Source organism: Cryptosporidium ryanae, assembly GCF_009792415.1.
Source record: "Cryptosporidium ryanae isolate 45019 chromosome Unknown contig_20, whole genome shotgun sequence".
Taxonomy (NCBI): domain Eukaryota; phylum Apicomplexa; class Conoidasida; order Eucoccidiorida; family Cryptosporidiidae; genus Cryptosporidium; species Cryptosporidium ryanae.
This window is the reverse complement of record NW_027125544.1, coordinates 88,441-102,218: the sequence shown is the minus strand read 5'-3', so window position 1 is coordinate 102,218 and position 13,778 is coordinate 88,441. Positions and strand designations below refer to the sequence as shown.

Below are 13,778 nucleotides of genomic sequence, written 5' to 3'. Positions count from 1 at the left end.
TGAGACATTTTGATATGTTTTATTAAAAATTAATTAAAAAAAAAAACGGTTCAAAAAATAATTAAAAGAAGGAAGTATATACTTATTAAAGATAACATATAGTTTGTGAATCATTAACAATATTCATATTATTTTAAAAATTTTATTTATAGAATAAAAATGAGAATAGTTTTGCAAAAGGTAAAGAGCGCCTCTGTAAAAGCAAACGATCAGGTATCAGAAATCGGGCCTGGATTACTACTTTTAGTTGGGATTAGAAATAATGACATTATTGAAAATGCTGACTATCTGGTTAGAAAGTGCTTATCACTAAGACTTTGGTCTGACGAAACTGAAAGTAGTATTCCGTGGAAATTGAATGTTAAAGACAAAGAATACGAAATTCTTGTTGTATCCCAGTTTACCCTATACGGCACAATTAAAAGTGGCTCAAAACCTGATTTTCATTATGCCATGAATGGAAAAGATGCTTCTGTTATTTTTGATATGGTTGTAAATAAATTTAAGACTTCTTATAAATCAGAAAAAATTAAAACAGGTTTTTTTGGTAGACAAATGGATATTAGTCTGGTTAATGACGGTCCAGTTACTCTTATTCTTGATAACGAAACAAAGGTTTCTTAAAATTTACCTTAACTTCCTATCGTTTTTCTTTGTTAATTTAGTATTTTAATTATTCTATTTAGTGATCTATACCGGTAACTGTTAACTTTATAGGCGGTTAAATCTGCATTTTTTATTTTTTACTGAATTGAGAATTTCTTGTATTAAGTTGAAAAGAAAATAAAGTTTCTTAAATTAATATTAATTACTAGTAACGAACCTGTACTAAATTTATAACACTTTATATTATAAAAATTTTAATATTGTGTGGTAAGCGCAAACTCTTACTATAACTACTGTTTTATCTCGCATAAACCGACTATAAAAATACCTAATTCGTATTCTTTTTTACTATTATTGGTTATTTTCCCACTTAATTGGAAAAGAAACACTTAAATTTAAAATAATTCACCAAATAAATCCAGTTTATTTGGTGAATTATTTTGCTAATTATCTATAAAAATTACAAGTTTAATGTTTCTAGGATATATTATGTAACTAATAAATAATTTAGAATTATGATATTATCATATTAAACTGAAATATTATTCTAATAATATAAATTATCTTTTGCTATTTAATTTACAGAACTAATTATTGAAAATAGGACAATATTAAGTTATAAAAAGAAAAATAATGAGGTAAGTAACATAAAAATAGTCGAAATTTATATGGATATTTGTGCATTGAATTGATCTTATTAAGACAGTTATTCTATTCTTTTTATAATGAATAAAAACAACTATACAGATGATAACAACTACAAATATAAAGAGTGTTACAGAAATGAAAAGAATGACTCTAAAAAAGTAAATACACATAAAAAAAGGAGCAGTGGTTGGAACAACAGAAACGAGGATCTTTATAGAAATAGATATAGTGGAAACAGAATAAATGGCTATGATCGAAAACATCTCGAAGTTTATAATTATAGAAATGTGACTAATAGAGAAAATAAAAATGATTATTACAAAAGAAGGAGATCTAGTTCTAGATCAAATTCTAGAACCAAATCAAGATCAAGGTCAAGCTCATTGACTAAGTCATCAGAAAGATATAAATATATTAGAAAAAGAAGATCAAAAGAGAGAAATTATTCATTAAGTTTCGAAAAAAATAACAATAATATTATTAATAAGGTGAAAATGGATTTAGAATACTCGAATAGAGATGATTTAACAGTACTAATATTGAACTTGCACTTAAATGCTCAGGAATATGATGTTTACGAATTTTTTACTTCTTTTGCAGGAAGTGTAAGGGACATAAGGATAATAAGAGATAATAGGTCTGGAAGATCAAAAGGCGTTTGTTATGTTGAATTTTATAATATAGAATCAGTATTAAAAGCACTAAAATTAAGTGGTCAAAAAATAATGAATAGTCCTATTACCATTCAAGCTTCACAAGCAGAAAAAAATAGAGCAGCAAAATTAGCGAAAATAGAGGAAATTAAGGCTGAAACTACACCACTTATTCTTAAGGTCAATGGTCTTGTTGAAATATTAAGTAAAATAAATCATGATGAATTGAAAAGTTTATTCTCAACATTTGGAAAAGTTCTTAAAATTGATATAAAAAGGGACATGTATTCTGATGAACATCTTGGATATGCTTTTGTCGAATTTGAGAAAGCAATAGAAGGGTATGATGCAATGAAGGCACTTGACAATTTTGAAATTGCAGGTAAGAGAATATCTGTTGAGATATCAAGTGAAAACTCTGGCATTAAGTTATCCAAGGATATAATTAAAAATTGTATTGAGTACAATAATTCGGATATGGTAGAAAAGATAGGAGAAAATCAAGACACAACAAAAAGTTTCAACTTAAATAATAAAAATGCCATCGACAGAAACAATAAAGTAACAATGAAAAACAAACCCTACAGTGAGATTGATAAAAAAAATGATATTAAAAATAAAGATGTAGCTAAAGTAGATGTTAATAATAAAAATGATATTAATGATATAAACAAATCTGCTATAGTTGATTTGCTGCCTGAATTTAAAACGAGTGAAAATAAACTATTAAACAAAAATAGTAGTTGTAATGATAATAAATCAACTAACTGTCTTTTAATGAGTAATTTATTTACTATAGAAAGTTTAAAGGAATCAATGTTAGAAAATGAAGAAGAATTTGGTGAAAAGTTCACAGAAGAGCAAATATTAGATGAAATTTTAAAGGATGTTGAGGAAGAGTGTTCTAAATATGGAAAAATAGTACGTTGTTTTATGGAAAGAGATTTGAATAAAATAGATGGAAATGTTTGGATTCAATATGAAAATAATTCACAATCAGAAAATGCGAAGAAAATATTTGATGGAAGGTATTTTGGAGGAAGACAAATTACAGTTAAATATATAAACGAGAATGACTTCCCATAATCTAAATTATATATATATATTACAAAGTACTACTTCAAACTAAAATAATTGAAAAATTGACAAATATATAATAAAATTTTATTATTGTTAATTTTTTAAAAAACCAAATCTTTATTATTGATAGTACACTACAACACGTAATGAATAATAACATACAACTATTTATTATTAACAAAACATGACATTAAACGCATTAATTTTATTCAAAATTAGATTTCTGCATCTGCTTGTTCAGCTTCTCTCTCTCTTTTAGATTTTTTTGGAGCATTTTCCCTTTGAGCAACTGTGCTGTCTTGAATTACTTTGGCTTTCCACTCTCCCCACGCCGATTCTTGTGGAGGAATAGAAAAGGACGAATTTATGATTTCCTTACTGCTCCCGTTTGAATATAATCCATCACGGTCTTCACTACTATTAAATTCAGAATTATTAATATTGCTTTCTCTGCCACTATCTTCCTTTTCATTAATTAAATAAGTATTTTCATTTTTATAATAATCATTTTTTTTTGAATAATTTTTGTCAATAATATTTTCATCCAAATCACTACATTCATCACTACTTGGTGTCATCGCTATATTTTCATCATCCTGAATGATATAATCATAATTAATTTTATTTTCTTTACTAATTTTAACATTGTCCAAATTACTTTTATCTACCATTACCTTATTAATATTGTTACCTTGAACTCTTTCATTAGAATTTTTACTGAGACTTAAAATAGTTTCATTTCTTTTATTAATATTTTCACTGTCATTAATATTATCATTAATATGAGTATTATTGTTAATTAACTCCCTTTTTTTATTCAAATCAACAATCATATCTGCAAGCAATACTATTTGTTCTTGAAAAACATCCGATCTACTCTTTAGTTTATCAACTATTAATTCAGGGGAAATTTCTATATCAATATCAATAGTATTATCTTCAATTTTTTTTTTATCATAATTATTAGTAATCAGTTTATATATTTTAATTAATACATCTTGATTAAATGAAGAAAATTTATTTTTTAATTCATTAACAAAATTATCATCAGATAATTTGCTGTTTTCAGTTTCCATAAGTAAACTATAGTAATATGGGTTTATTTCTTTAATTTCTTTACATTTATTTTCAAATTCAATAGCTAATGATAAAGTATCTTGTCTAACTGTATTTTTTTCTCTGTGGTATTTAAGTGCATTATAAAATACTAGTCTCATGTCTAACTGCCATCCAAATGGATTCTTATACATATTTTGCACTAATTTTTCTCTGATTGTTTGAAAATCCATCGGATTTTCTATAATTGAAAAGTAATCAGGAACACCATCTAATTCAGGATCAACTGGTTGTAAAAACCACCTTGCATTCGCATTTTTACTTAATTTATCTAGTAAATTCAATGAATATTGTTTGAAATCTATTAATTTTAAATGAGCTAAATCAATGTTGTTTAATTTTTTCTTTGCTGAGTCACCCGACTTGCTGTTTTCAACTAAGTCATTGTTGTTTCTCATATTTAAACTTTTACGAGTTAATTTACCTTTATTTTGTGCATCACCTACTCCAAAATTAGTATTAATTGAATTTTCATCAGTAACACCACTTTCAAAACCAGATCCAGGCGCTTTATTACTACAAGAACTTGTTCTTTGTCTTTTATTGGAACACTGTGTAGTTAATCCGCTTAATCCTCCTATTTCAGATTCGTTACCATTTCTTTCCTTACTTTTTCTGCTCTTTTTAAATCTAGAATTAAATGGTGAAATGATAAACCCATATTCTGGACCTATTTCCAACTGTATCCATCTCAACTCATCCAATGTTAGATTTAATTCACCTCTATTCAAGCCCAAACCATTTATCTCGCTCCTCAAGCATTTTTTTTCTTCTGTTATATTCATAAATGGATCAATATTTTAAAAACTACTAATAATACCTATTTATCTTTACATCTACTTTTTTCTTATTCGGAAACAAAACTTCTTGAAATAGAATTCTTCCCTTTATATACACTAGAAAATCTACTTTAATACATGGCGCCAGAACAACACCGCCATTTTGTTTAATTCTCGGTACTGAAGGCCAGATAAATTTTTCCAAGTTAAAATTTAAGTTTATTTTAAACGTTCTTGTTAATATTAGTAAACGACTGTATTAGTAACATTCACCTTAGGGGATTTGTATTATGTTTGAATCATAAAACAGCTTTTTATTTTAAATTGTTGCTTTACTAATATTCGTTTTTAAATAAAATATATAAATATTGGTATATATAGAATTCAATGTTAAATAATATAATATTTAATATAATTAAATAGTTTGTATTAACATGAAATCTTTCTTAAAATCTTATTACCATACTATTTCCTCATTCACCATTCTTTTGTAATACTGATTAAATGCTTATTATCAGGGAAACAAATTTATTATATACTTTATCAATTTATATCTTTAATTCAGTAAACAAATAACTATTATTGTGATGCCAGGAAAGAAAGATAAATATTTTAATTCAATATTCAATATAAAGAAGCTACTTTTTATGTGTAAAATATACAACAATGATATAGTAGATAAGATAATTAATTTATCATTTAAAGATATTAATATTAATGACTGTGTTGATGAAATTATAATTGATAAATTAATTAGTTCAGTACATTTTTATATAAATGTTGACATTGCAAGAGATATCCGTATAATGAAACAAATATTTATTTCAAAGTTAACTTTAATTCCAATTATTTTTGGCATGTATAGTACCAACAAATCATTTGTAACTGTTGATCTCTCTTATTATTTGAGTATTCCAAATATAATACAGACTAAAACAATTTGTGAAACCATCATGTTAGGTAATGCTATTGACGAATTATCGCCTAAAATATCTGAAGGTGATGACTGTAAAAACTTTAAGGGATTTATGGAAAACTATATGCATAAATGTAAAATTATTTCTAAAATTGTTTTTTTTGAGATTGAAAAGTCTTTAAAACAAGGAAAATCAAAAATATTTTGTGGTTACAATCTTTTCATTCCATATGTATTTGATATGAAGTATAATGGTATTTTTCCTAAACCTGATTTTTTGAATGAAATTAAAAATAAGGACTCAACTCTTAATCATTATTTATATTATATTTGTAATGAAAACAATTGTAAAACGAATGCATTATTTTTCCCTATTATATTAAATATTGAAAATTTTCATGTAAATGATTTTAATAGCATTTTCTTAAAAAAGCAAGAATATATATTAACGAAGACAATAAATAATAAATTTGGTTGGCCAGTAAAGATAGTAAATCATGATCCGAAGAACCCCCAACATAGTTCAAAAATTATTCATTCTTACATTTTGGAAACTCTTAAGGTACTTTATTATACTGGAAAATGGACAATCTAATAATTAAACAACTAGCGCCTATATGATTTTTTTATAATATAGTAATTAAGAACCACTTTACAGTTATGAATAAGTGGAATAGATTTAAATATGGAAGAAAACGAGGAGTCTATTGTGAATTTTTTTTCTCTTTTAGGCACTATTATTCCAAATTCTAATGAATTTATTGATTCAAATAATGATAAATTTGTAGATAACAAAGGTATTGATCATTCATTAATAAACAACAAAATCAGTAAAATAGAAAGAACAATAGACAATATTAAATCAAAATGTTCTTTAAATGATATATTATATATTAATTGTGATAATGAACGCAAAGATGGCGACTTTGATGATGATATTAATGCCGAAAAAAGATATTTGGAAATAATTAAAAAAATTCCAGATATTCACGAAGTTAAAGAAGCAATATCTTCTGGATGTTTGGATCAAGAGGATTTTGAAATATTGGTTTTTTTTTTTAAATCATTAATAGAGTTATGTAAACCGGAAAATATTACAATAATGTTGTGTAACAATTCTGATAATAAAAAAGATTTTCAATTAGAATCACCTATTAATAATTTAAAAGGTGATAATAATGATTTTAGTGATATCATTTACAAGAAGAACAGCATTTTCCCACAATCTATTAGACTTATTTTTTCAACAATAATAAAATTCGGTAATAGCGTGAACTCTAGTTATGTTTTATTTCAAATATGTAATTATGTTGTTGAAGCATTAATAGGATGCAGTTGGAGTGACGATAATTTATTATCATGGTTTTCCCGTCCAGCATTATCAGACCTTTTAATTACGCTTTCAAGCAGTGACAATAGAGAAGAATTAACTGATAAGGATGAAATAACGTTACATAAAATAAAACAATGTTGCAATTATTGTCATATTAAAAGTGTTGTTTTAAGTTCAATATTTACAAAAGTAATAGAAGTACTTAAGATTATTGAAAATTCTGAAAGCGATGATATTATTACAATAAGTTTAATAGACAATATTTCGATTTGTTTTTCAATTTCTATTTACTTAATTTCTAAATATCACCCAAGCTGTTACAATATTCAAATTAATTCAATTAATGATAAAGCATTTAAAAGTTGGTGGTCAATTAAATACGATATTTTTAATTTAACACAATTTAACAATTCAAAAAACAAAAATATAAAAAATTTTACCATTTATAAGTTAACAAGAATTTTCTTCAATAAATTAGATTCTTCTCATTTAAATTTAAAAAGAATATCAACTAAAAGTCATATAATGAAAAGTGTTTCTAATAATAAACCATCAAATTATAAATATTTCTGTAATGAAAATCTTTACAAAAACATTAAGTTAGATCTTCCTAATTCACTATTTGGTTTTATTTAAGAATACGGAAGATAGCAATTTGATACTTTTTATATACTAACTCTAGCACATAACAATTTTTAAACACTATAACTCCCTATATTTATTATATCGTATTTCATATCTCCATTTACTTCTCAATTGAAATTTTTTTTTCATTTTTTATTTGAATCTAAAAATGTACCTTTCTTTATTAATTGTATTTAAATACCGGTAAATGGTAAATAACTCGTCTCGAAAAGAGGCGGCAAAGCCTTGATTTATGTAATAATAAAATGACGAGTTTAGTTTAAATAAAAAAGAATACAAAGCTGAAGGTTTTCCGATAAGATCCTTTTAATTTAAATATAATATTATTTACATACATCGAAAATTGGTTAAACTTAAGTAGTCTTTGTATAAAAGTGAGTTTTGAATAATGAATAGTAAAGATGGGTTTATAGGTCTCAATTCCAAAGCATTGGAGAATACATCTCAAACAAGCAAATCTCATGTAGGTTGGGGAGTAAATCGTCAAGTTGAAGATAAAGAGCAAAAGGAGGAAACATTTCAATCTGGTACTACCTTTTTAAATAATAGTTCTGTGAAGAGTGGTCAATCTTATTTAAAAACATCACAGTCTGGTTTACAGCAGCAACTAACTGGAGTGAATCAGAATTCATCTGGAGTGACAACTAATTCAACCACTAATACAACACAAAATCAGAATAACTATGCCTTTCCAAATTCTAACTCAACCTCTGGTGTTATCAGTAATTACAAACATTCATCGAATAAAACATTAATAACATCAGTTGAAATAGATATATCAGTTATGTTAAGAATAATTAAGCACTGCATTGAAAATTATCCACATATGAATGCTTCTGGTCAGTTATTAGGTATGGAATATGTAAGTAAATTGGAAATAACTACTTGTTTTCAACTTCCAACAAGAGAAGATTTGCTGCCATTATTAATGACAAACTACAGCAATACTAAATTAGACAAAGCTGAAAAACTTGATTTAGAAGAAAGAGTGATGGACGAGATAGAAAAATATCAAAACTCCATGTTAGATGTAATGCATGAAATTAGGTCAGATTGTTTCGTGCTAGGATGGTATCAAATAGTGCGTTTGGATGACTTTCAAGATGTTGCAATAATTTCTAATATTTTGTCGTATCACAATTCAGAAACAAAAAATGCTGTATTGTTGACTATAGATCCGGATTTATTATATCAAGGTAAAAAAAATGCCTTTAGAGCGTACACGTTAAACTCTGATTCAGTAAACAAACTTAAGGAAGATCAAGACAGCATTCATGTTTTGAAGCACACTCATTTAGATGAAATACTAACTGAATTGCCTATTTACATAAAATATCCCGTCTTATCTGAAGCTTTTCTTCTAGATTGGATTTCATCGGACGTACTTCAATCAACGATAGATTATTCTGAACTAACACTAAATTCAAAAAATTCAATTGATATATGTGAGAAATCATTATTAAATCTAGCAGATTCTATAGATGCTTTATCAACAGAACAAGAAAGATTATTTAAGAGTCACAGGGATTATAATAAACAACAATATCTAATTAAACAGATGGTGGAAAGAAGGAGAGTTGAAAATGAGCAAAGAAAACTAAAGGGAGAAAATCCTTTACCACTTGATATTGACTCTATTAAAAAAGTGGATCCTCCTGACTTTTTACCATTTATGTTGGTATCTAAATATGTTGAATCGCAATGTACAGAAATAAACAATGACTCTAAAAACAGTTTATGTAGAATTTTAATTAGAAATATAAATGATGAAAACTAAACAATTAATAACTCTTTTTTTTTGATATTATTATTCTATTATGTAACTAAACTTCTATATTTAGAGTGACCTCTATTATCCTATTGACAATACATCTTTAAATTCCATATTATGAATTCCTTAATTGTTGTCTAATTTGAAACCTTATATTCTTACTTTTTATTTTATAAATCTATTGTACCGGTTGTGTATTGTCTTTGTGTGGTAAGCGGGTAAAATATATACACTAGGTACCTGGTTGCAAGTTAATACTCATTAATAATATATAATTTCACGTATTCATAGTACATTTTTTCTTAAAGTAATTCAAGTAAAATTAAAATTTCTTAATATATTTATTATTTTGTGATAACTAAAAAAGTGTGAGCAAAGTAAAATTTCGTAGTTTTTACATTCAAATTAGAAAGTGTAGTAACATTCGTATTTAAAATGAGATTGTCTTTACTTCCATTAAATTCTGTATCAGAGGAATTTTATAAGGACCACAAAACATTTCACGATGGTGACTCTGGACTTGACTTATTTATAGTTGAAGATCAAACAATAAAAGCAGGTGATACAGCATTTATCAAGCTAGGTTTTAAGGCAGCTGCTTATTCAATAGATGGTGATAAACCATTAAGTTATTTGTTACTTCCAAGATCGTCCATTTCTAAATCTCCTCTTAGACTTAGCAATTCAGTTGGGCTTATTGATGCTGGATATAGAGGTGAATTAATGGCTTCAGTAGATAATATCAAAAACTTTGATTTTGAGGTAAAAAAAGGGGAAAGATATTTTCAATTGGTTGCCTTCAATGGCGAAAAAATAACTTTAAATGTTGTAAGTGAACTTGATGAAAAAACATCAAGAGGTAAATCTGGATTTGGATCAACAAACGATTTGAAAAATAATCCAAATCAGAGTTGCAAGATACCAAGGATTGAGGAAGAAACATCATAATTGCTTTATTTGTGATAGGAACAAATTGAATGTCATTTTAATTATTAACTTGTTCTTTTTAAACATTAAAAATTAAATTACAATTTAAAAAATAAAAAAAAATATTAAAAAATAGATTTAAACATTAACTTTACTTTGAGGTAATTTTGGTCCTTGAATAAAATTAGAATTGCTATTTATGCTCGCATTATTCATTTTAGGATTGATAATTGAGTCGTTTGCAGCAAATTCTATATTTATAGGTTTACCGAGGATATTTCTTCCATCAATACTGTTTTTTGCGTTTATTGCACTATTTATATCCTGAAACAATATGAAAGCCTGACCTCTATACTTATTTCCACCCCTAATTGTAATTTTTTCAATGATGCCATGCTGTATAAATAGTTCAAAAAGGAGCAATTTGAGGTCTTTCTTGTTTATTTTATCGTTCAAATTTTTGCAATATAATGTTTTGTTTGCAGGATTACTGTTATTTCCTGAAATTAATTTATTGAGCATTATTAATACCTGTATTTAAAAAAAATGTTTATCTATTATTAAACTAAATTTAAATACTTTATCAAATTCCCACCTTCAAATTTATCACTTCAAAACAAAATACTGGTTATTAAATGAAATAATGCTCTTTTGTTTTAGACTTTCATTAATAATGCTTTTTGTATTTTAATTTATAAATCAATATAATCATTGATTAATCACTTTTATTTATTTATTATTATTTTTTTCGACTAAATTTAAATTCAAGCGGTTGTGAGATTATTAATTATACGTTTTCTTTAGCATCTATTAGTAATGTCTATTTATTTAATTTTTTCCAGAATATTTACTTCTTTAAATTATTAAATTTCTTATGTTCAAAATAACGTTATTCGTTTGAGTTATTTCTCGGTCTAGGTGCTGTTTTAATATTATGAGTATTATGTGACTTTCTATTTCCATTTATAATATTGAAATTATTAAAATATCCACTATTATAATCTAGATCTTCGTTGTTCTTATAGTTGCTACCACCATTGTTATTATTGACGTTATTGTTTCTTTTCTGATTAGTACCTTCCAAATTATATCTATTTTTGTATTCCGACTGCGAAGTAATTTGATTATTAAATGCAATAGAATTGACTTGTTTTTGCATATTATCCGTATTTATGACTTGTATACATTTTTTAATAGATTCGTCTGTAGGTATAAATCCATTTGGACACTCCTTGTATGGCTTTTTCATCACGAAACATTCATTTGAATTAGAATTCAATTTTGAATTTTCAGGGCAAACACTAATGGGATTTTTTTCTATTTGTTTAATACACTTATCTATATATTCATTGTATTCATCAGGGCAACCATATTCAGGCAACAAAGTGCTCTCAAAAATACATTCCATTCTATTTTCATTATATTCAAAATTATCAGGACAAACATACTCAGGTTTTAATTCTGCATTGTACATGCAATCCCCCCCAATTAATGAATATGGTTCTTTACAATATAACTTCGGTTCCTCTAAATTTTCTTGTATGCATATTTGATCACTTTCATTTAATGTAAAACCATAAGGACAACCTTTTTCAGCTTTCTTTTCTTCATATTTTACACATGCATCTTTTTCTTTAATATAAGTCTCCCCAGAGGAACATACTTTTATTGACTCTCTAACCTGTATTTCATAACATTTTTTCTTAATCTCATCATATTGTTTTCCTGATGGGCATATCATTTTAGCTGGTAACACATTGTGCTTATAACACTTTTGCATTTTTTCGTCTAAAATTGTATCATTACCGCATGACATAGTTGACTTTTCCACTCTAATCAATTCACACTGTTTTCCATCGAATATATATGAATCTGATGGACATCTATAAGAAGGTGGTTCTCTCAGTATTTTTATGCATGTTCCTTCCTCAATACTGAATACAAATCCTTCCCTACATCTAGGTTCTGGATTTGAAAAGGATGATTGAATACACTGAAAACCTTCTAAAACATAATCTTTTGGACAAACCCTCTTTACTGGTTCACCTTCTGTTTTATTTATACATGTTTCAGATTTTAAATCAAATTCAAATCCACTTAAACATATTGGTTTCGGGTCACTAAATATTTGCGCAATACATGTTGAACTTTCTTTATCCATAATAAAACCCTTTGAACACTCTAAATTATATTGTGATTTTACTTCCTTTATACAATAAGTTGTTTTTCCAACACCGTTATTATTTGAACCAGATTGTTTTAATTCATCATTTTTATAATTCTGAAAACTTGACTTGACGACTCTTGTACTTAATTTCATATTATTATATAAATTATGCTCTACTTTCTCTTTTTTTATATACCCTTCCTCACAGATATCTTGTATTTTCTTTTTATTATATGTCAAACATATTCCGTTTATTAACATTGAATTTTCTTTGCTACATTTTGATTCAGGTGTTAGCAACTTTACTCCTACGCACACATTTTTATTCTCTGACCATTTTAAACCCCTACCACATTCTATTAAAGGTGCTACTTTTTCTTCTTTTATACATTTTTTGTTATTTTCTGAGAGATAGTAGTCACTTGGGCATATTGATTGCATTGATAATTCATCTATACACTTGCATAAGTGACCAAATTTTTGACAGTTTTTTGGACATTTACTACTTATTGCATTTACTTTTGTCAAGCATGTGTCTGTTTCTGAATCATAAAAATCTTGCTCATTGCATACTGATCTTGAATTTACTATACTGGCATTAGTTGTTTGTGATATAACCACACCTATTTTAATTTCCATTAACTCATATATAACTAATATTGAAATCAATAGCTTTTTATATGATTTGCTCATTTTACTATTTATTTAAATACATAAACACTAAATATGTTTCCATTATACTTAATTTAAGTTTATTTACATTTATTTTTAACGTTGTTATTTACAATAATGCTAATTTAATGAGTTTATTTATTTTTGTTAATTCGTTTTATTTTTTTTTATTAATACCTTCAATATATGTTATATTCCTTTTTTAAACAACTTATCTACTCTTTTTTACAAATAATTATGTGATATAATAGTTATTGCATGTAACGTTTAATGGTTTTTTTCCTCGTATTTGTGTAAAAAAATTGTATTATTTAGTATATGTTTAATTTTGAATTAACTATTAAATTTTTCTTTTTTAATACATGCTTAAATTCATACATACATGCAATTTCCACATTATTTGCAAGTTACCGGTATAGACAGATGAAATATAAATTAATTAAAAATAAAAGAACACTAATATAT

The 13,778-nt window shown here is 26.0% G+C and overlaps 9 protein-coding genes across 9 annotated transcripts; 6 read left to right on the top strand and 3 right to left on the bottom strand.

The window, feature by feature from the left end:
- Nucleotides 1-159: 159 nt before the first annotated feature.
- On the top strand, nt 160-624 carry FG386_001077 (RNA helicase-like protein; the record flags this gene model as incomplete). Its single annotated transcript, XM_067340470.1, has 1 exon — nt 160-624. The coding sequence occupies one exon, from the start codon at nt 160-162 to the stop codon at nt 622-624; it is 465 nt and encodes a 154-aa protein (XP_067196980.1).
- Nucleotides 625-1,331: 707 nt separating this feature from the next.
- On the top strand, nt 1,332-2,993 carry FG386_001076 (splicing factor; the record flags this gene model as incomplete). The annotated part of the gene is made up of 1 exon (XM_067340469.1): nt 1,332-2,993. The coding sequence occupies one exon, from the start codon at nt 1,332-1,334 to the stop codon at nt 2,991-2,993; it is 1,662 nt and encodes a 553-aa protein (XP_067196979.1).
- Nucleotides 2,994-3,202: 209 nt separating this feature from the next.
- FG386_001075 (bromodomain protein) lies at nt 3,203-4,888 on the bottom strand (the record flags this gene model as incomplete). The annotated part of the gene is made up of 1 exon (XM_067340468.1): nt 3,203-4,888. The coding sequence occupies one exon, from the start codon at nt 4,886-4,888 to the stop codon at nt 3,203-3,205; it is 1,686 nt and encodes a 561-aa protein (XP_067196978.1).
- A 581-nt stretch (nt 4,889-5,469) lies between these two features.
- On the top strand, nt 5,470-6,393 carry FG386_001074 (uncharacterized protein; the record flags this gene model as incomplete). The annotated part of the gene is made up of 1 exon (XM_067340467.1): nt 5,470-6,393. One exon carries the CDS (start codon nt 5,470-5,472, stop codon nt 6,391-6,393), a length of 924 nt encoding a protein of 307 aa, XP_067196977.1.
- Nucleotides 6,394-6,483: 90 nt separating this feature from the next.
- On the top strand, nt 6,484-7,767 carry FG386_001072 (uncharacterized protein; the record flags this gene model as incomplete). The annotated part of the gene is made up of 1 exon (XM_067340465.1): nt 6,484-7,767. The coding sequence occupies one exon, from the start codon at nt 6,484-6,486 to the stop codon at nt 7,765-7,767; it is 1,284 nt and encodes a 427-aa protein (XP_067196975.1).
- Nucleotides 7,768-8,164: 397 nt separating this feature from the next.
- On the top strand, nt 8,165-9,553 carry FG386_001071 (uncharacterized protein; the record flags this gene model as incomplete). Its single annotated transcript, XM_067340464.1, has 1 exon — nt 8,165-9,553. One exon carries the CDS (start codon nt 8,165-8,167, stop codon nt 9,551-9,553), a length of 1,389 nt encoding a protein of 462 aa, XP_067196974.1.
- Nucleotides 9,554-9,982: 429 nt separating this feature from the next.
- FG386_001070 (deoxyuridinetriphosphatasehypothetical protein bacterial origin) lies at nt 9,983-10,495 on the top strand (the record flags this gene model as incomplete). The annotated part of the gene is made up of 1 exon (XM_067340463.1): nt 9,983-10,495. The coding sequence occupies one exon, from the start codon at nt 9,983-9,985 to the stop codon at nt 10,493-10,495; it is 513 nt and encodes a 170-aa protein (XP_067196973.1).
- Nucleotides 10,496-10,612: 117 nt separating this feature from the next.
- On the bottom strand, nt 10,613-10,996 carry FG386_001069 (U1 small nuclear ribonucleoprotein A; the record flags this gene model as incomplete). Its single annotated transcript, XM_067340462.1, has 1 exon — nt 10,613-10,996. The coding sequence occupies one exon, from the start codon at nt 10,994-10,996 to the stop codon at nt 10,613-10,615; it is 384 nt and encodes a 127-aa protein (XP_067196972.1).
- Nucleotides 10,997-11,363: 367 nt separating this feature from the next.
- FG386_001068 (oocyst wall protein 5) lies at nt 11,364-13,334 on the bottom strand (the record flags this gene model as incomplete). Its single annotated transcript, XM_067340461.1, has 1 exon — nt 11,364-13,334. The coding sequence occupies one exon, from the start codon at nt 13,332-13,334 to the stop codon at nt 11,364-11,366; it is 1,971 nt and encodes a 656-aa protein (XP_067196971.1).
- Between the last annotated feature and the right edge of the window lie 444 nt (nt 13,335-13,778).